Source organism: Artemia sp. Qi Xiang Cuo, chromosome 8, assembly GCF_049724085.1.
Source record: "Artemia sp. Qi Xiang Cuo chromosome 8, ASM4972408v1, whole genome shotgun sequence".
NCBI classification, from domain to species: Eukaryota; Metazoa; Arthropoda; class Branchiopoda; order Anostraca; family Artemiidae; genus Artemia; species Artemia sp. Qi Xiang Cuo.
In genome coordinates this window covers 68,164,006-68,186,563 of record NC_142801.1, presented here as the reverse complement: position 1 = coordinate 68,186,563, position 22,558 = coordinate 68,164,006, and the positions used below count along the sequence as shown (strand labels likewise).

The window sequence follows — 22,558 nt, the reverse complement described above, 5'->3', positions numbered from 1 at the left end:
CAGACAATTGATAAACCCTTTTAAAAAAACGCCAACCACTAGATGGCATTTTTTTCAATACTAGCGCTACTATTCATTCTTACAAGTTACCCGTACCCTTTGCCACTGCTTAAACAACGAAATCTTTTTATAAAAACTCTTCAAATTTCTCCGAAAAATACTTCGGTCATGCTAAAGCGTTATAAATAACGCTTTAGCGTTATTAAATAACGCTTTAGCTGTTGGTAAATAACTCCAGGAATATGGCAAAACGTGCCGAGGAGAAAACTACAGCGAAATTAAACTGCAATTAATTGTAAGTGATCACCGTTTATTGTGATCAACTCTAGCATGACCACGTTAAAAACAAACCAAGCTACTGCTGAAGATAAACCTCAAAGGAATTCAGGATGCTTTTATTCTTTATAGATTATAGATAACTCAAACCACCAATAAATATCTATTCTTTTATAGAATAGATACTCCAAGCCAAGGCCGTATCCAGGGGGGGGGGGTATGGCGTTTGACCCCCCCCCCCCCGAAATGTTAGTCTGACTCGTAAAAACGTAACAAAAATGAACATAAACAAATTTTGTATGCGTTTTTTTGAGGTTTTTTATTGTACCCCCCCCCCCCTATTTTTTTTTTTTTTTTACTAAAACCCCCTCCGAAAAAAATCCTGGATACGGCCTTGCCCCAAGCGCTCAGAATTTCAAAATATTACGAATAAATAAACGCTTGTTGTAAAATGGAATATCCTGAATCCATGTAGTAATTAGTTACGGTGTGGAAGCATCCCAAGTGAAAAAAAGTCTCTTCGCATTAACCAACGGAAGAGTCAAACTTCAAAACCATGTTGACTTTCACAAGAAAATCAGTCAGACTAAAACCGGCCATGGCAGTGTCGTTCACAAAAAGTGTAAGAAAACACTGGCAAATAACATATTCAAGAAAATTTAATCACATACATGTTCATTACAAGGAACGTGTTACATGCTTAGTAAACATGCGTCCGTAACAGCCGTAAGCTTACCAAGTTACGGCTAAATGTAAAACTCATAAGAATCCAGGGTGGCTTTATTTTTTGTAGGATTTGATAACTCAAACACTCAAAATTCCAAAATGTAACGAATAAATAGGTGGATTTGAATAAACGCTTCAAAAATACAAGCGCTCAAAATTTAAAAACAGTCTGTTTTTTTACTTTATTTTCAACTTTTTTGTTATGATTACGAATTTAAATTGCCAATATTACATATTCTCAACTTACCACAATTTTCCTTTTTCTTAAACGGCCATAAATACATAAATTGCCTATGTTCTAAACTTACGACAATTCTTCTTTTTCTTCATGAAGAAGAGTATCCTGAATATCAGCGAGAACAAGAAGATAGTTTTGTGTCCACCAATTTATCGAGCATCGCCACTCCCCATCAACTGACTGCTGAGTCGGTCACACTTCCAGATACACCGCACCCAGAAGATGTCACACTTTCTCCACCGCAGTCCCCACCACCTGCTGCTAGTGATTTGGAGGATGAAGGTACCTTTGACTATCTTTTTAAGTTTGTTAAATACGTTTGTTTCCTGGAGGCTAGAATTCTACTATGTGAAGTGAAAAAGATTGTGATACACATGTTTTCTAAAAAGATAACAGGATTTATGAAAGGCTATATAGTAAAAACGAAATATTTGCTCCCTCCCCCCCCCCCCTTCCGGCTTCTGTTTGTTTCATTGGGTTACTTTTGACCCAAGAGCTTACATCTGTATGTTTCAAACTAAGCGGGAATAAACAGTTTCTTGGCTGGTTTCCCGGCACTTAATTGGTTGGGGGGGGGGGGGAGGGGGCAGGAGGCAAGTGCTTTGCACGGCAAAGAACCACAAAATATTTTAGCTCGTATATATTTTTTCAATGTAGAGATAATAACTTCCCTCATTGTATTATGAAAATAAAAAGAAAAACGTTTTATATACATAAGAGCGACTGCAAATAAAAAGCGAGTAAAAATTACCAAAAGCCCCCCCCCCCCTTTTTTTACTTTGTGGTTTGTTTTTACTCCAGTTAGGTTTTTATTGTTTTTTTTTTGTTTTTTTTTTTAAATTTATATTTATGCAGAGTAGAATTATTAGAGAAATAGACAGTTTTAAGACAATATTTGAAAATAAAACATTGCGTTGATTCTGTTCTTCAGAGTTTGAACTGAACTTACCTAGAATAAAAATAAAACTGTAACTGCATTTAAAGTGGTTAGGTTGTTATGACTTTTATTCTGTTTTCCAGATCACTTTTGACAAAAAGAATAGAATAACCTATAATATGTTTCTTCACTACATTAGCTGGAGCTATCATGAGCATGTCGATATTAGAAAAAGACAAAACAAAACTAGTTCAATGTCTCGCAAGGTCAAGGACTAAAATGAGTCATAATTAGAATTCATATACGTCAAGTTCATTCTAAGACCACACTGGCTATACAATAACTATACACACTGGCATTAAAAAAAAAAGACAAAACAAAACTAGTTCAGTGTTTCGCATGGTCAAGGACTAAAATGAGTCATAATTAGAATTTATATTATTATTATTATTATTATTTATTTCTAACCCACACTGTACAGGGTACAATATGTGAAGTATCACGAGGAAAAACACATAAAATGCAACACAAATCAATATAGAAATCAAAGATTACCAGTTACAGAGTAACACATAACTATTTAAAAGAAACTAAAACAAAAGAGAAATAACATGAAAGGAGGGAGAAAAGAAGAAGAGAGAAAAAATAAACTGACAACTTGCAGAGTCTAATAAGCAGTAATATGCAGAAATATGGACACAAGCTGTCATTATTATTATCATTATTTGATTTTTACTCACTCTTTACAATACTAAAAAATGTGGAGTGACCAAACAGAGAAAAACAACTAAACAAATAAAAGAAAAATAACTTACGACTGAAAACCCCTGATAAGGTGATGGTGCGGAGAAAAACGTATACAAGCAGTATCTGAAAGTTTTCTGTGTAGTGCTTCCAGTTTTTCAGTAATTATAGGAACAAGAAATTTATTAATAATTACCCAGTTTTTGGTCCAAGGTGGAAGAAACAACAAAAAATTACAAAATCTAAAATAATTAATCCGGATTCTTTTTAACTCATTTTTATTAAGAAGGAGAAAAATTCCAGAAGCAAAAAGAATTGAAAGGTCACAAAAAGTTGAGTAGAGCTTGGCCAACGCGAGTTTATTATATTTACCTCTATTGGCAACAATCTCAGCATATCCTAATTTAATTTTCATATTAGTATCTGAGATTCTGCGCTGGCGCAAGCTCGGAAGACTATTAGTAATAGAAATACCGAGCCATCGAAGAGAATCTACGAGAGGTATAGTAAAGCCACTACAGCGAAGGGAAGTACTAGAAATGTTATTAAAAGAAAGAAATTTACATTTATCTACATTAAGAGAAAGGCCTATGTCTGAAAAAGAAGTGGCAACACAAGAGACAATGTTAGATAAACCTGTTTTAGTACGACTTATAAGAAGCAGATCATCAGCGTAAGCCAGGTATGAAACATAAGAAAAACCGGAGAGATAGGTAGCCGATATCTTTGCCAGAACTCCTGAAATACATAAATTAAAAAGGGTTGGAGATAAAACTCCACCTTGTCTTAAACTTCTTTTCAATTTAATAATAGAAGCTGGCACAGATTTCAGCCGAAGAAAAGAATTAAGTACCAGTACCGAAGAAGCAAAATAATCGATAGATTGACACCGCAACCACGAAGAGCAGAAAAAAGCTGACTGTGACATACACTATCAAAAGCTTTTGATAGATCTTAAGTACAAAGATATATACTCCTTCCCTTAGAAGAATTTTCAAGGAACAAAGAAGATAATACACGTTGTGCGTGTTGACAACCTACTCCGGGCTTAAATTCAACTGGTTATCTCTCTCAAGCATATTATTAGTCACAAAAGGTAGTAATACATGCTCAAGAACTTTACTAAAAGTGCAAGAGACAGTAATAGGTCGGTAAGAAGAGCAAATATAAGGAGAATTTCCCTTCTTTAAAATTGAAGAAACAGTACCACACAAAAAACTCTCCGGTACACTAGAAGTACAAATACTCATCTGGAGAAGTAGGTGTATATGGTCAATAAGGGGGGAGCAATCTAATAAAAGGTGAAACCTAGATATACCATCATTATCAACATTATCTGATTTAAGTTTCTTAATTGCTTCAATTACGGATGAAAGAGAAATGGGAACACAAAGACGCTGAGATAGAGGGGTAATAAAAATAGCAGAAAGAGAATGAGTATACAAAGAATGCACATGGTAATTAACATTAGAAAAAATAGACGAGTAATGGCCATGCCAAGCAGATACAGGAAGACAATCACTACTTGGCACATCACTTCTAATCGACTCAGAATTAATAGCTTTTCGCCATTCTCTCTTTGACACTGGAAAATCCATACCACTATAACGCATTGACTTAAGATATTTTTATATTCACTGCGTGTTATACGCTTAAGGTCAGATACAATTCCGCGAGGCGGTCTATCACATTCATTCCAGACTTTTGACCAAAACTTAGCTTTATTTTTCAAAGTTTTTAAATTAGGATCTAAAGACCAGATATGTTTTTGCGTACCTCGTCTACCACGTTACGGCGGCACTGCAACTGCCTGCGCATCTTTTAGACCTTTAATTATTTGTTTATAATAGCAATCCAAGTCCTTTTTGCAATCCACTTGTATAGAGCTCTGAAGCAGATGATAGGGAACTCGTATAGCAGACAGCATGCTTGTTAGTGTAAACGCTTAGAGAGGAACATCAGCTCTCTTCCAATTACTTTTTTCAAACCATTTTGAAGACCAGGGTACTTTACAAATACTTGCAGGGTTTAAATTCAGCGTAAGAGTAAGTGAGACAGGGACATGGTCTAAGTCTTGTTCTTCAGCGTATACAAACACTATTGATGTAGTAATACTAGGTGAGCAAATAATGTGATCAATATTGCTCTTACTGCCTGAATGGTGAATATAAGAATACGGATGAGTTTTGGGTATCATATGATAAGATGGAAGGCAATCGAACAACAAATCACTTCCCACTGACGAGTTATTTATATCCGTATTGAAGTCACCAATGCTCGTATAATCTAGAGATATAGGAAGAATTTTTTCTACTAAAAACTTCAACATGTTACAAGTTTTAGCATATCTCGCCATTGATCTGAAAGAACGATCATCATAAAGCAAATAACAATTAATGAAAACTGAAATGCCCTTACCAACAGCCAAAAAAACTCATCCGAGTAAAAAATCACCGGCGAAACTAAATTCGGATTGCGGTTAAAACACTAGCTAGCCCACCGGATGGGCGGCCTCTTGTGGATCTGGCAGTAGTAAAAAACACATCATGATGAAGGTTCCGACGCAAAACGTTAATGCTAAAGTCTGTAAGAAGATGCTCCTGTAAACAGACCAAATCAAAATCATTGTAGAGCTCATCAATAACGAAGTCCTTATCCTTCGTACCATTAAAATTAAACGATATTATTGAAAACTCAAGTCATTGCAAAAAGTGGGAGCGCGACATTAGTTCCTTAGATACAGGGCAGGACAGGCTATAAGAAGCATGATTCTTGCCACAGTTAGCACATTTGGAAGCAGCACTACAAGGACTATCCTTAGTAGAAAGATGTGACCCAGCACATCTGGCACATTTCGGGACATTGCTGGTGCAAGCACTTTGAAAGTGATCGTATGACCGGCACTTGAAGCAACATTTAGGTATTTTCTTAAATTCGTGAATTCGAAAAAATTCATATCCAACTTTAATTCCTTCTTTGAAAAACGCGGAATGAGTGAACGAGTCCTCAAATTCAAGCTTGACTGACATAGTCTGGCCCAATCGATTTGCACTTATTATACCTTTCAGTCTATTAATAACTGAAAGGTTGACATCAACTGGGAAACCTCTGAGAATCCCAAAAAAGCGCTTGGATCGTACTTTAACTGTTGCTCCGGTAATAAAGTTCTGTACTGATGTACAAACTGTCGTATGAGTGTCAATTGCTGGGGTAGGTTTCGGAAGTTGAGGAGAATTCAACTGATAATTGTCAAGTTTCCCTGACATTTCAACAACCACTTGTTGTAGCTCATTAAACTTAGAGAGTAAAGAAGCATAAGCATTTGCAGGGAGACATGGCACCTCTGTAGGTCGGTTTATCACAAACATTAGGTACAAAAGTGTCGTTATACTGTCAAGAGATCTTAACAGAGAAATAAAGTCACTAAAATAATTAGAAAGTACATTGTCCCCCTTACGTACTGGGCAATCCGATTCAGGTGCACTTATTTGCCACAGTAAACGTTTAGCTTCTTTGACTATTCACGTCCAAAAACTCCATACCATGTCTTTTGATAATATCCTCCTCAATTCCGCTTAGCAAATTGCTTTGAATAAAATTCAGAAGCGGAGAATGTACAAGTTCAGGCGTTTCGTCAGAGCTTTTTATGGCTATCGCAATCACCACACAAATTAAAAAGTCTCAATATTAATTCAAGAAAAAAATACTGAATTAATAAATATCGAAATATAGGTCAAACTAAAAGCAAAGTAGATTCCAGTTTATGATCCTCTTAAAGTTAACTCAGGTCAACAACTCACTTGGAATAAATTATGACGTCACCAAAATAAATCCAGACAGGAATAATATCCAATTCAATTTAGGTGTTACCTCACTGAACTCTGAAACGATACTGATATACGTCAAGTACATTCTAAGACCGCTCTGGATATACGTCAAGAGTCAGGTCACACTTTTCATGATTGTTAGAGTGATCACGTATTATACAGATTGCATTAGTTACATCTGTAAATAAATATAAAATACTTAATAAAATGTATGTCATGTGCATATTAAAGTGAATAACACCCAAGATAAAATAAATTCTATAACACTTACAACAAATCGCTGAAATAAACTACATTTTAAATTAAAAATTGCCCAGACCGATAATACTATAATGCCGAGTAAAGAATAAAGGCGACTAACACTAAATTAGCGACCTTCTCAATATGTTCAAACTTTCTCAATATATTCATCTTTTTCAATGAGATGATTTCGAATGTTTGAACTTTTTCGTGCTAATCTGAATTCTTTCAAAATTTCAAATAACAATACTTCTAATTTACACCTTTTTTTTTTTTTTTTTTTTTACTATGCTTTAGGGAAAAGATAGAAATATCTATGCTTAGATCTTTCTTTTTAATTCCTCCTAGAATTAGAAAAGGATTAATCCCCAGTGGGCACTGAGCAAGGTTGTATTCGGGGGGAGGGCTTTAACCCCCCCCCCCCCTCCCCAAATTTTTGTCCGACTCGTAAAAACGTAACAAAAACAATTTATTTTATTTTATTTCGTAATTTTAATATTTATTTAAAGCCTGTGTTTCTGACAAAACGTTTTTCATTTCTTATAAGCCAATTAGGTAGTTCATACCTGAAAAGATATGGTTTTAACCTTTTTTTTATGTTAATTCTCTTATAATATTTTTCTTTTCAATTATAAAGTGCTGTGTATACATGTTCAAAAATATTCGAGCAGTAAAAATATTCGCCGGTTCTCGGCGTCCAGGAATGGACTGAGTATTTTGATTATGTGTGATTTATTATTTTCATTTGTTAATAAACCCATTGAACATTATCTTATGCTTTATCGTTTTTGTTTTTCATTCTCTTTCGCATTACGCATGCAAATTTCTTGCCAAATCTCTAGTCGATTATTTCTTTTTTCTATATTTTTTATTTCAAATGGTCTGCTTTTTTTGTCAGATTTGAGATCTCTGTTACCAGGTTTTAATTCATTAACTGACAAGGCTTAGTCAACTTAAATACGAATCAGGCTATGAAACGTGCGTCGAGGATGACTCACTCGAGACAAACTGTTGAATTTCCTTTCAAAATGTGTTTCTTTTGCAAGAAGGTTTATTTAATGTATTGGAAAATGCTTCTACTAACCCCCCCCCCCGAATATCCTCGAAAGAAAATTGGGATCTCCGAAATATCCACAAAAATTGAAGTTAACAGAATTTGCCTTGATTTTTTGGGGCCTGGAAAACACAACTTTCGTTTAGGGAAATTTGGAAGACTTAGAAAAATTCCGGATAATGAAAGCAGTGTTGTGTAGCCCCACTCATATCTACATTAAGTTTTTTTTTTCTTGAAGGTTTAACTTTGTTCTTTTATTCTGGCACTAAAAACACTGTGTATGGAAAAATTCTACCTCTGGTCGTTTCTTTTTGTTTGTTTTTTTATTTGCCTGTCACATAGTTTTAGCATTTAGCACGCAAGTTTTTTAATGTTTCTCGTTATAGCATTATTTTGTATTTGCTTTTTTCTTTGTTCTCAATATTTTGTTCATTTCGGTCAGGTTTAAGCAGTACAAGTAGTCACCAGGTTTTAACTGTAGAAGCAAATACGCTGCCAAGGCCATCTAGAGCTGAAAAACAAATGCTCCCCGACCATGGTTAGTACTCTCAGGGGTTGTGCTTGTCTTTTGTGCACGTCCTTTGCTCATGTTTTGTAGATGTTCTGACCTTTTAAATGCCAAAAAAAAAAAAAAAAAAAAAATTGCTCGTTTCCACCCACATGAGGTCTGTTCATACCTTAAATTGGCAGCCATCGGGTCCACGCCGCAGGGGCAGGCCCAGAAACACCCTGCGTCGAACGTACCAGACGGATCTCCGTAACCTGCACACATCAATCCAACCTCAGTGGGAGGACATACTTGCAGCAGCAAACCTGCGGGAAGGTCGGCTGCTCCTTCTTGATGCCCTGGGTGCCTCCGGAGGCACAGACGGATCTAAGATCTACGATTAGATCATACCTTAAAATTGCGATTTCTAAGGTTTTTTTTATTGTTTCAAAACTATTAAGATTTTAGCGCAGTACCACATTTGTGTCAGTGTTGCCAAAGGGGAACTGTGAAAAAAAAAACAACTCATTAAATTTGGCAACGCTTTTCATCCGTAAACATTCAAACATAAAAATCCTGTTTGTCCCTAAAGGTAACTACACGTTCAAAGGAAAATTACATGTTCATAGGCTGTTTGTTTACATATGTTTTAGCTTATTTTTTGCTGCTGTTTTTTACTCACATTTTGGCATCCAGAAACTACCAGAAACTAAAACACTACAAATGATAAAGTCTTTTTATTTAAAAATTGCTTCCTCGTGTTTAAAAAAATTTTTTTTTTAACCAATTCAACCAATCAGATTTCATTTTCACTTCACCTTGGGACTTTAAAAATAGTTTCTCAGACCGGATAATTTGTTCGTCTGAAAAATAAAGTTGACATTAAGTCTGTTAGTGAAGGGAAGTTTGAGTAAAAATTAAATAGCATAAGCAGTACATAAAAAAATATTTAGCAGTACATAATATATATATACATATATCATGCATATGTACATATTATTAGCAGCACATATTAAGCACTACATAAAAAAACGTTAATGCACACAATTGTTTCACAAAGAAAGAAAAACGAGCAAAAATGGGGTTTCTAAAGGCCAAATTAAAATACTGAAAAAACAAAACAAAGCGAATATTTCGAGGGGACAAACGCCTCTCTTTTTCAGCGCGAAACGAAACAATATAATCAATGCGAGTGCCGAAGAACAAACCAACAAATAAAACGCGGAAAGTCAATGTGAACGTAAAAAAAAGAAAAAAAAACAATGAAAAAAATAATAATTAAAAGATGAATAAAAATCAATAAAAACCAAAAAATTAAGAATTAAAACCAAATACCTAACAACAATTAAAGTGAGTCATTCACCAATATCCGTGATTTGCAAAGAAATTCAAAATTGAACCGCCATCGACGGATACAGTTGTTTCAATAGAATGGAATATCAGAACCATATTATATGACACTTAAGGGGTCTTTTTAAAATACTATGGAATTAATAATGACACCTGATTATTTTGATTGGTTTAGAGAAAAACTTTATCAACTAAATATTTCTTAAGAAACCAGGAAAGGTTTGGAATTCGATTTTTAATAAATGATTTGATTTTTCATTAAAAACCTAGATTCATAGAATATGTTTGAGTAACTTTAGCAATGAGTAGGAAGTTTGTTGTTTTAGAACAAAGCACCAAGGACAGTGAAATTTAATTGTTTGAACTGATGAAATTTGCGCACTACTTTAAGAAAAAAAAAACGGGAATTTATGTTCAATGAAAAACATATTTAGTTATGCATTTTCTTGGTTTTTGTGGGTGTCAATTAAATAAAAGGAAAAAAAAGACAAGTGGGAGAAAAGTTAGCAAAAATAAACTAAAAACATATGATCTCAAACAGTCTAAGAATATGCAGCTTACCTTTGAAGGTGTAGTTGTCTTTGGGATTCAGCAGATTGTTAGTGTTTGGATTTTACGTAGGAAAACCATTGTCGAATTAAACTAATCAGTTTTGCTTCATTATCTTGGCAGTTCAACGTGACGGCACTGACGAAAATGCGACGTAATTTTGAATGAGCCACAAGAAAAATCATAAAATATCATGGCTTTTAGACGAATAGACTTGAGATTGTCCATGGATGATGCTTTTATTTTGATGATCTTGGTTAACATTTGGGTCTTTTAGGTCATAAAATTCCCCCTATATCTTCCCATGGTCAATTTGTTTTGGGAGAGGGGAAAAATATTATGGGTGAATAAACGGAGGCAAGGTCTAAGGTTTAGGGGAAATAAATAGGGAAGCGCGAATTTCTTCAGGACTATATCACTGTATGGGATTATATTTTTTTTTGGAAACTCTGTTCGCAAATCACAAGAAAATTTACATCCATTTCTAACTCCGATGAGTAAATCGTGTGTGCAATGCGGCAACTAATTAAATTGTGTTATTTTAATCATAGTTAAAACAATAACAATTTAATAACACTAACTACACTGACCAAAATGGGATTCTGCCCTAAAAGCTTCCCAATTTTGAAACGACCAAAAGAAAAATCTTAGAGAATCACATCTTTTATGTATGACCTAAGATGGACCAATGGGGGCCAAAAATGTTTTATTTTGAGGTCATTGGTACTTCACAGATTAATGCTGATACCTGATTTTCAGTTGTAAAATTGCTATTAGCTCTGTTCTTGGTTTCTTTTGAAGTCTGTGTTGAAGTTTTTTCTTTTCTTTCGTTCAACGTTTTTCAAAAAGAAAAGGCGTCAAAATTGCTTTAAGTAATGGAAGAAACATCACTAGTTAGCTTTGAGCACAGAATCGATCAAATAAATTTCTTTCCAGCTAGTACCAAAGAGTATGGGTCATTTATAAGAGTGGGAACTTGCACTAGTGTCGACAAAATAAACTGTCAACGCCATCTAGCGTGTGTCGATACCTGGCATTTTTTCACTGTAATAACAAGAATAATTAATTTAATTAGTCATTAGACTTTAGGATAGTGTCTGATCTCAGTTCCTGAGAGAAAGACCATAAAGACCATTACAAAGCGTGGAAAAATGGCAAGTGTCGCCAAACGCTAGATGGCGTTGATAGTTAATTTAGCGACACTAGCACTAATTCCCGCTCTTATAAGTTACCCGTACCCTTTGGGTAGTACAATATTTAGCTTTTGTTTTTGTTTGTTTCAGTTGCTTTAATATTGCATTAAGTTTTAGTTTTGTTTAGTATTTAGCACGTGCATGATATTTATTTCTTCTCTGTTTTGCATTAATAGGCTCTGGAATGCCCACGCCTCACGTAGAGAGGTCGAAGTCGGCCAGGTTCCCTCGTGACCAAGGTAAGCTAAGCTATTGGAATTTGGCTGGCATTAATCTAAGCCGCTGTTGGTCAAAAACTATTTGTCGTGTTCCCTGGAATATTTTCGAAATTTTGAGATGTTGGCAGTGGTGTTAACAAAAAATAAAATTATAGCGCTGAGAGGAGGCACAAAAAAAACATGAGAAGATTAGAATTTTATTATTAATTATCTAAATAAAGAATAAAAATTGATGCTATTGATGGCGGATGAGCCGTTGATGGCTCATCAACGGCTATTGATGGCGCATGAGCCGTTGGTAATTGTCGATGTATCTGTCTTCTGTAAAAACAGGTACCCAACTAAGGATAAATTGTAATTAAAACTTTATTTAATATAATAATTAATCCTAAAATTAAACTAAATTAGTTAACACTCCATATACTAAATACGTACTATTTTATACACATCTATACTAAACAAAACTAAAATTATTCTTTAAGACAAGTTATTTTACCTAAGGAAAAATTATCAGTACTTAAACTAAACGAAATTTAGTTTACACAGATATAATAAATTATTTTATATTATACTTAAGATATACTAAATTATACTAAATAAAAATAAAGTTATACTAAACTAAAATAATATTCAAACGAAAGTAATGTGCATTTTTAAATTGTTTCGTAAGCTGCAAAAGGGCAATGGAGACTAACCAAGCTATGAATTCGTTCATTTTATTTCTATCTAAATAACGCCTTCAGGTCTTGAGCCGTGGAACGAACGGATAGCTTGCAATTGCACGGTCTTTGGGCGGCCAAAAAGTATGGAAGGCTTTCTTTTAAGATTTCACATTTGTACTTTGAAACAAAAAAGACAACCAACACTCTTAGCATGACACATCAAAATCATTGAAACATGATGCTGTTAGTTGTATCATTAGAGAGAAAGTTGTCAAAGCAAAATGAATCTCCTATTGAGGATTTATGCTGGGGGAGAGGGGGGGGATTCCAAACTTTGATGAACTTGTGATTCTTGTTTTGTCAACACTGCCCTTTATAATTACAGCAGTTCTTTTTCAGGACAAATTCTTGATAATGTATGTGGAAAGATTTTTAAAACTACTTATTTCCAGGAAAAAAAACAATCAATGCTATTTATAGGCACTGAAAAAAAAAAGGAATAAAAAGTAAAATATAAAATAAAACTGTAAAAATAAAGAATAAAGTAAAAAAAAACGAAAAAACATCTTATTAAAAAAAATGAAAGAGGAAACTGAGAAATGTACGAATCGAAATAGCGTGGAATGAAGAAATGCTAAAGTTAAAAAGTGTATACAGAATAATAAAAATTTTAAACGGGATAACGTATGTTAATAAAAACGCTGTATACTGGTATAAGTAGTTCCTTAAATAATTAATCATAATCTTTCTAAATTCGTTGCAATACAAGTATTGTATTTTAATCTGAACAAACTTCTCTCACAATTAAATATTTTTTTATTTTATTATATTTTTATTACTATATATTTTTGTTATTTTTATTATTACATTATATTATATTGTATCATTTTTTCTATACTTTTCAAATTGAATTGTCCCGCTTATGCATCATTTATACAACCCAAATCATTAAACGTACTGTTATTAGATTGCCGTGTTGTGATTCAAAACAATGGTTTATTTACCGCCCATCGACGGTTTTTTTTTTTTTTTTTTTTTTTTTTTTTTTTTCTTCTTCATTTGTGTGTGTTCGTTTTTTGTAGTTTTTTTTAATTTTTATTTATTCTTGTATGAAGTCAAGGAAGTTTTGCGGGAAAGTTCATTTATAGGTATCATTAAAAAAACATCGAGTGATTTTCAACTATCAAATTTAGAGTATTAGAGAAACATGTTTGAATCTATTATAATTCTGGATTAGGTAGCCAAACTTAGCTAAACTGATTTTATAGAAGGTTGAATTTACAATTTAAATCAATCTTGGACTTAATTTATTAGTTCTCGCTTTTGAAATAATTGTTAAAGAGACGGTTTGCTAAGCTGTTCTCAAAGAGAGGATAGACATAGACATATTTATTGACATGCCCGACATAGCTCTAAAACTGAGTTGTTTACAAGGTACATAGAAATTACAGAAACACGAACTGCAATATTTTATGCTTCTAAACAGACGACCTAGAGGAATAGGGGAACACAAGAGTGCTGATACCGCGTTGTGTGGCAATTAACTGGATCTAACCTGTTATGTCTTCTGGTGAGTGTATTCGCGGGGGGGGGGGGGGGGCTAAGGCTAAGTTTGGCAAAGATGGGCCATTTTCTTAAGAAAACCCACAAAAATAGAAAAAAAAATACTAAATGTTCCTTCATTACACGTGCAATACGACTAAAAATGAAGAATTTATACAATCTTTCAATTAGCTAAGGTTAAGTTAATTCGAGGGGTGGATACATCTGTGTTTTGAGCTTCTTAGTATGAATTATCCAAATTTGATTATAAGATTTTGGCGGTGGTTGCAAGGTGACTCAAGTTTATAATTCAATGGCCCCTTCGTAGAAAGTATAACTTTCTCCCATTATAATGTTACAAGCACGTATTTGAATGGCCTCAATATTTTGGCTTAGCCCAGAGTTAACTGGGCACTCGGTCCCCAAACAGGACATACGTATTCTAGTACAGGCAGAACGTAAGTGACATTGTTCAGCAGAGCAATGTCGATCTCGAACCAAAGTGTGATTGAACCCACATTTGTGCAAATCCACCCTTTGAGAATAGCTTAGGAAACGTTTTTGGCAATAATTCAAAGGTGTGAAAATATCAGATTCGATTATTAGTCGTAACGATGACGATTTGGTTTTATACTTAGTTCGGATTAGTACATACAGATAATTAAGTTTAACTTAAACTGGTTTTCACTAGTTATCAATACTACCAATTGTTACAGTTGATATTATTATTATTATGCACCAGACCCCGCAATATAATTACCTATCAATGATCTATATATGGTAATATGGTTGATTTGATATAAACTAATGGTAAAATATAGTTACCTAATGATTTATCAGTTTAAAAGTACAAAGGACAGTGAAAATGAAATGTGATTGTCTGAATTGTTTATTTGGAAATTTATACAATCACGTGCATCTTGAAAAAAAAAAGAAATTCGTGAATATATGTTCTAATGAAAATGTCCTCCGTGTGCAGTTATGCATTTTTGATGGCAGCAGTGCCAAATTTAAAAAAAAGAAGGGAAAAGAACCGCGAGTGGAAAATCAGCAAAAGCAAGCTAAAAATTTGTTTTTAGATTTTTTAGCAAAACCAAGCCAAAAGTATATTTTTAGATATTTTTAGCAAAAACAAGTCAAAAATATATTTTCAAAACACAATCCAACAGCGTAGGAAGGTGTAGCTTTCCTTTGGGAATTACCACATTGATGAAGTTTAAATTTTTACGGACGAATAGCGTTGTCAACCGTAACTAATTCGTTTTGCTTCCTTATTTTCTCTGCTCAATATGGCAACAGTGACGGATTGCGATGTTGCCCTAAAATCTTCATATTTTTGAAACAACTGGAAGAAAATTCTCAGAGAGTTGCTGTTTTCATGTATGAATAGACCTAAAATGGGACCAGAGGGCAAAAAGGGTTCATGTTTAATGTCCTTGGTAGTTTCATATGTTTTTTGAAACATCGAATACGAAACATATGAATGAAACGTAGAAAAATGAAATATATGAGTCAACCTGTCTGAAACATTTTTTTTACTGCTAGGCCTTGTCATTCATTCCACTTGGATTGTGACTAGGGCGTAAGTGTTCTAGAGGCTCTTATTACACCTTTAGGAACGGAACCCATGACGGTTCGTTCTGTTTACGACTAGTTCCTAAGTATCCTAGAGGGGCTTATTGTACCTCTTGGAACGGAACCTATGGTGCTCCGTTCGGCTTACAACTAGTTTTGAGTGTCCTAGAGGTGCTGATTGTGCCATAGCTTCATAAATATCGAATTGTTTTGGATTTAAACTATAAATTGGACGCGAATTTTAATTAGAAATCTTCTGCAAGATGAAGAATGCGTTAGTGTTGTCTTTTCTTTCTCGTTTTTGAATTTGAAAACTTGTCTTGGTCGAAAATTTGATTTGTTTTATAAATAACTAAATTCACAGAAGCATAATTTTTTAGGACTACTAGATGGGGCTGCTACCAGGGTTACTTCTCTCTTCTTCTTCTTCTTCCGAGAGAGCTTCTCTCTCGGAATTTGACTCTCTATGCGAATAAGATTGTTTTGCTTTCCCTCGCATTATACTTCCTTGACTTTGTAAGAAAGCTATTAGGGCACATTATTTTGATTTTGGCTTTTGCCACTGTGTTGTCTCGCCATTTTAATTTGTCATTTGTTTGCTAGTGCCTGGGACACAAACTTTGAATCGATTCTTCAAGCGTCGTTCGCTTTCTTTGAGTCGGGATACCAAACGAAATAAAGGTCAGTTAAAAAAAAAAAAAAACTCACGTTGGAAAGGGATTGTGGTGTGGTTTTTGATTTTGCATCGATATTGCGTTTAATAGTTACTAATTTTGGTGGAACGACAAAAGGTTATAGGGTTTTAAGAAGTTGCTTATATTGGTGGTATATTCATTTTCAAGAAAAAGCAAAAATATTCATAGGATAGAATTATATGGTTTCAACCTCTCATTTTTCTTTATTTGCTGTATGTCCGCACTCGCACGGTCGCACCTGAGCAGATTGCCCACTTAAAAAATAATTTAGAAAAAAAAGTTGATGAAACATTCCTGTGCCCAGAGTCAGAGGCGGTTTTAGGGGAGTGGGCACTTGTCCCGGGCGCAAAATTTCAAATAAAGAGTTTAACGGATAATCGTTTTGTATTTGAAATTTTATTTTTATTAAAATAAAGTAGAGGGCGCAGTTTAATCGATGAAAATAATTAATAGATTACTAATTAATAAAAAAATGAAAATAATTAAATGGCTTAAATAATAAATCACAAATAATTAAATAATAAATTATTATCTAATTAATGAATTGAAAATAATTTTGTTAATAAATGAAAATTTAGCCTGAAAAGTTTGTGGGAGACAGAGGGGGGGGGCGAATATAATTATGCTCCGGGGGCAAGAGGCCAGAACTGCCACTGTTCAGAGTGTAATTTCACCCTTGGGCCTTTTCTGAGTTCTATTTCTGCATTAACGCCTGTTTGACACGAGTGCACCGTAAACCATAAACACGAATGTCCCAGTTTTTTTCTTTGCTCAGTAATTCTGCAGAGAATTTTCTGATCACAGCCTTTTCCCCTCTCCTCTATCTTTCCTTGATATATTCCTTCTATATAAGCAGATATACACACAAAAAATTAAACTCTTGTCCGTCTTGCCCTTAGTTCCCATATGCTACGATTTTCGGGATAGCACAATGTGAGCACATATATTTTGCAGAAAAAACGCCTAAAAATACTCAGAAAATAATGGGTATTATTCGAAAAAATTGCAATTACCTTTGCCTTGTCTTACAGAAATGAGTTTTGATGCCCTTGCTACTGTTGAACTTCTATCTTTATTACAAAGAAGTAAAAGGATGGTAGTTTACGTATTTCAGCGTATAAGCAATTGGCCAATTAGCTATTTTTTTTTATTCCCATGCAAATATTCTCATTTGCGTGGGAAATTTCAACAAACGTGGATTTGCATTTTCCTCGAAAAGGCTGGTAAAAATGCATTCGTAATTCGCGAAGTTTGTGCGATTTCCTACGAAACGCAGTATATGGGAACTTATCCGATCTAAGCAACTTCTCGGTGAAATTGTAGTAACATTAATTAATCACAACAGTAAATTTAGCTAGATATGGCATGCTATTAGCACGAGAATGTTTGCTCTGCTTCTTTTATTAGGTTCGCTGATTGAAGTCTCCGTTGATCCGGAAGATCTTTACTTGGGTGAAACAGACGACGATTATGCTTATTCAGACATGGAAGAAGGTCACACACTCCTGCGCAACTCCCTTCAAACTAAGGAAGCTTTAAAGAAAATATTTAATTGCGAACTAAATGACACAATTACCCAACACGGATCTCTGTCACGATCTCAAAGTTTAAATGACTTTGGGAAAATCAGGACCTTCAGTCTTGATTTAAGAAAATCCCCCTCATTCCCAAGTTTGCCTGTGTTAGAGAGCTGCAAGCTTAGTGTAATGTCATTGGCTTCAATTTATTTTGATTGTGCCAACCCCGTTGGGTTTCAAGATTCAGTTGATTCTTTGGGGGGATCCAATGTCCTCTCTGCTAATGCTGTCAAGCCTGAATATTTTAAAATGGAATGCAGCTTGGGAACTAGCAGGTCTGAAATGACAGAACTAAACAACGATGAAGAATTTGATGTATGCTGCTCCTCGCCTGTTAGTGATAATGCTCATGATGTTTTTGAAGATTGCTTTGGAGAGACTGGCGACAAGGAATATATCAATTACGGTTTTATTTATGAGAGTGAAAATATTGAAGCGGTAGATGATGATATTAACGACAATGTCTGTATTATTCCCCCAAATGATCTTTCCATTTGCAATGAGAATGATATTAGCAGAGATAGTGACAAAATGAAGGAAGAAAAAGAAAATAATTTTGTAGAATGTCGTGGCTTTATTTCAAATCTCGCTGATGATGATCATGGTGTATTTGAGAAAGCGTCGATTAGTTGTGAAAATGTATCTATGATTGGTGAAGTAGATGTGCATTCGGAGAACTCTGAATTGTACTTGGAGAACTATCCAGATGTTCTGAATTCCTTGCAACAAACAGATGATATCGTTGCAGGCATGGTCTCCGATGACACTGTTAATCAAGTGGATGAATTTACGGATATCCACGCCCACCCTACTCTTTCATCAAGCATGGAAAGCTTGTTCAAGGAGACGGGTCCACCAAGCTCGTCTTCGAGCGGTTATTCCAGTCGAACAGACTCCAATGAGTTTATAGTAGAAAGCGATTCTCCAGAAACGCTCCGTGCTGAACCATTATCATCAGAATCTTATTTTCAATTTAACAGCCTCAGATCGAAACGTGTCACTGTCTTTCCACCTATCTTTGAGAGATCAGTTGAGATACCCAGCCCCTCCTTCAACTGCACAGAATCGAATACCAGAGTTGCTACAGACTCTTTTGAACCGGTAGTGTTTGAAATTGAAACTTCGTATGCACAGGGTCCGGTCAAGGATGAGCCTGAACTTGTTTTTATTGATGAGGATGCTGGCAGCGAGGCTTCTTGTCTTTCTTGGGATTATAACTGCTGTGAAGATCATCCTCATTTTATTTCAATGGATAAAGAGGATACGGTCACTCCACAAACATCCATTCCGCGTTATTCACCACTTAAATCGCCTTCTCTTGTTAGAAAAGCGAATGAACGGCAGTGAAAATTTTTTTTTCTTTTTTTTTTTTTGCATTTGATTCAGTCTTTTCAAGGATCTAAATCCTTTTTTTGTAGTTTGAATACAATCAGCTTGATTTTACTTTATTTTTGAAATATAATTAGAATTAGTTATCTGTAAATATTTGCATACAAGACTGTAGCAGTAGGAGTGCGATTTGTTATGACAACTGCTTCTAGATGTTAACCCTGCAGCTAGTTTTAAGCAAGATTGTATTATTATCGAAATTTAGGAGAATGGCTTCGAGGCTGTTTCGTTGTCTCTTCTTAGTCTGTTCTTTTTTTCTTTCTTTTTTCTTTTTTAGTCCCTTCTTTTTCCTAAGCCTCTTTTTTCTTTTTCTAAAACTTGACAGCTCAGTTCGGATTCAAACTTAATTACATTCGAACTTGCTTAGGGAATGGGATGTTTTTATTGTACCTGAGCCAGTGGTCTTAATGGGAGGCATTGCCCCTCCCCAAGATCCCCCCAGATATTGAATGGGAGGCATTGCCCCTCCCCAAGATCCCCCCAGATATTGAAAAATGTTCCTTTTACAGTATTTTAGAGAACAATGACCTTTTGTTCTTTCATTGAGGATATTTAAGAAAACAGTAAAATTGCTCACCTTCTCCTGCCTAGATTTAGAAAAAAAGAGTATTTTTGGCCCCTCCCCTAGTATCTGTGAATTGACGCCACTAATTTGAGCCTTTCTGGTGAAGAATTTTTTTGTATAATCAAATGATTTTAGATTAAAATCACAGCCATTAAACATTTTACTTTAAAATCATCCTTATAAGTGAGATCGGCTATTTATTAAGGACATAATTTAACTAAAGGCTAGAAAAAAGTTCAGATTTCTTAATGATTTTAAATGATATTACTAATTTGATAAGTAGTGCATTTATACCGATCGCTCAAACTAAGGAATTAGTTTTTATTTTATAAAAGATAAATTAAATTGTTCATTAAATTATAATGAGTTACGAATCTTGATCGTATTTTCAATAATACGCAAGCTAAACTTTATTGTGGAGAGCAGGGCCTTAGGAGGAGGGAAGACATACTTATATATAGGATAATTTTTCCTTTACAAAATAACCACCTGAGCCACCCACCCTTTTAGCCCTTAAACATGCCCAGTTCTTAATACATCTAGTTACATCCCATGATGAAACCAAACTGTCCTGTATATATGTAAATAGAGATGAGCCACTCATTAACTGTGACATGAAAATTGAGTCAACATTATCTGGCAACGTCTACAGTTTCTTCTGCCTTAGTTGCTAGAAGATGCAATTTCAGGTAATAAAAAAGCCTAAGGAATCTAATGGTACTGGCCAACTTTTATTTTATTGGGTTATTTCTTATAGAAGAGCTGTAACTCTATACTTTTACCCATGCTTCCTTCAGAAGAGGCCAAATAGGCCTACTAAATATTAAGGCTAAGACAAATTATTTGATGACCTTCAAGTTTTTGCTGAATAGGAAAGCCAAAATTGTATGCTACAATTCATCCTCTGTAAAATCTAAGGTGCAGGCCAGCGGCACCAATTCAAGAAAAATTATGGGTGTAGGGATGTTTTTAAAATGAAGATGCAAAAAATGATTATTTTCAAAACGTAAAAGGGTTTTTTTTTTTAATGAAAACTTCAAAGAACGGGTATTTTTCAAAATTTAGATGGAGGTAATTACCATTCGATGACTAAAATATTAATTAATCTTTAAAACCACTGAGAGTGATTTGCCTCTCAATCACTCGGACTATTTTGATGGACGGATGGACGGACGGACCATGTCTTGATGCCTACTGTAAAGTACTTGGTTTTCAAGTAAAAAAAGAAAAATACTCGCTTTTAACTATATCTCAAAATTTTGACAATGCACAGAAATGCAAGGATAATATGACTCTTCAAGCATATGGATCCGGGAATGTGAGGAATTCTTGGGTCTATTAACAGTTGTATAAGTGGTTTTATCCCTTACTAGGGCTAGTAGATGTGTAACCCTAATTTGAATCTGAACTGATAACCAGTATCAATCTAACACGTCAAATTGTTTAACATTTAGTATTTAGTCTCGCAATTTTTATGACAACTGCCTCAGACCTTGTCAAAACGGGGAAGCGCCAGTGGCCGGTATTGTATCAGTTCTATCTTTGTTGTCTTTCTGGTACTAATGTCTGGGTAACAAAATAAATTTGAATATGACAAACAGTTATTTTGGGAACGATAGATGGTTGGACGTTTTTAATACTACCAAGGTAATTTGAGTTCGACCAAGGTAACCTTCTTTGATAATACGTGGTTAAGTGGGATATTGGCATAGAGATAGTAAATATATACCAGAATGGAAACTAAAGAGCGGAATTTTCTGAGGCTTGATTTCGAGTTTTTCGGCCCCAAAGATTTTGTCGATTGATATTAAAATAGGGCTGCCTAGCTGTATTGGTTACCGAAACCCTATGGTGCAAAAAAAGAAAGACCAATTGGGAGGGGAGGCACTCTTGTAGTCATATAATATACTGTACATTTATTTCCTCCCCCAATGTATATTTACTATCTTCCTGGATATAGCCTATTTCCAGAGAAGAGCATAAAATAGTCGAATATATTGTTGGCTGGCTGTAGAATTGTCATATTTTAGTCTACTAAACAAAATGAAATAAAAAAAAAAGAATTTAAAATGAAATTAAGTAAAATTTAAAAAAAACTAGTGAAATTGAAAAAAAACTAAATGAAATTAAAAAAAAAAGATATTCGCCTCGTGGTGGACCGGATCCTGGATTTTGTTCGGGGGGGGGGGGGCTACACAAAAATTAAATAAAAACGTACCAGAAATTTGATTATATGCGTTTTTGTTACGTTTTTACAAGTCGAACAAACATTTCGGGGTGTGGGGGGGGGGGGAGGTGTACGTAGACAAACAGTATGAGCAATTATGGAAAAATTAATTAAGAAAATAAGATTATAGGAGGCGATGTCACAAGATTCCCCCCCCCCATACTTCTACGCACATGACCGATACAATGTGTCTAGGGTAACTATAATGAAGCGAGAACAGTTCAACAGTTCGTTGTCTCATTTTTCCAGATGGATACTAAATACTGACCCTTCGAAGAGAAAATAGCATACGATTTTGAAACCTCCAGGCCTATCCTTGTAAATTTGCTCCGCGGAAGGGCATTGATTCGGAAAATAAGCATTTGTCGAAATTAGGAAAAAAAGCTAGAAAGTAATTGGGAAAACAAAAAAAATCGGCTAATTTAGTGGATGTGAGCCCACAAGCCGGCCTCTCCACTTTCTTCATTCCCTATTGGATGTAATAGATGACGCGTTATAGCTTATCGCTTATATAATGAGTTTTGAGACACCCTGTATTTGATAATAC

The 22,558-nt window shown here is 34.7% G+C and overlaps 1 protein-coding gene across 2 annotated transcripts in view; it reads left to right on the top strand.

Annotated features, from left to right (window-relative positions):
• hts (adducin 1-like protein hts) overlaps window positions 1-19,238 on the top strand; it is a 153,215-nt gene extending 133,977 nt beyond the window's left edge. Inside the window, exons 11-14 of one of the 2 annotated variants that reach the window (XM_089093704.1) lie at window positions 1,337-1,522; window positions 8,425-8,520; window positions 11,738-11,800; window positions 17,661-19,238. In XM_089093704.1, the coding sequence (XP_088949830.1) occupies window positions 1,337-1,522; window positions 8,425-8,520; window positions 11,738-11,800; window positions 17,661-19,177 (1,862 nt within the window). In that variant the 3' untranslated portion in view covers window positions 19,178-19,238. The remainder of the gene's footprint in view (window positions 1-1,336; window positions 1,523-8,424; window positions 8,521-11,737; window positions 11,801-17,660) is intronic. The other variant, XM_089093705.1, reaches the window with a different exon arrangement.
• The last annotated feature ends 3,320 nt before the right edge of the window (window positions 19,239-22,558 follow it).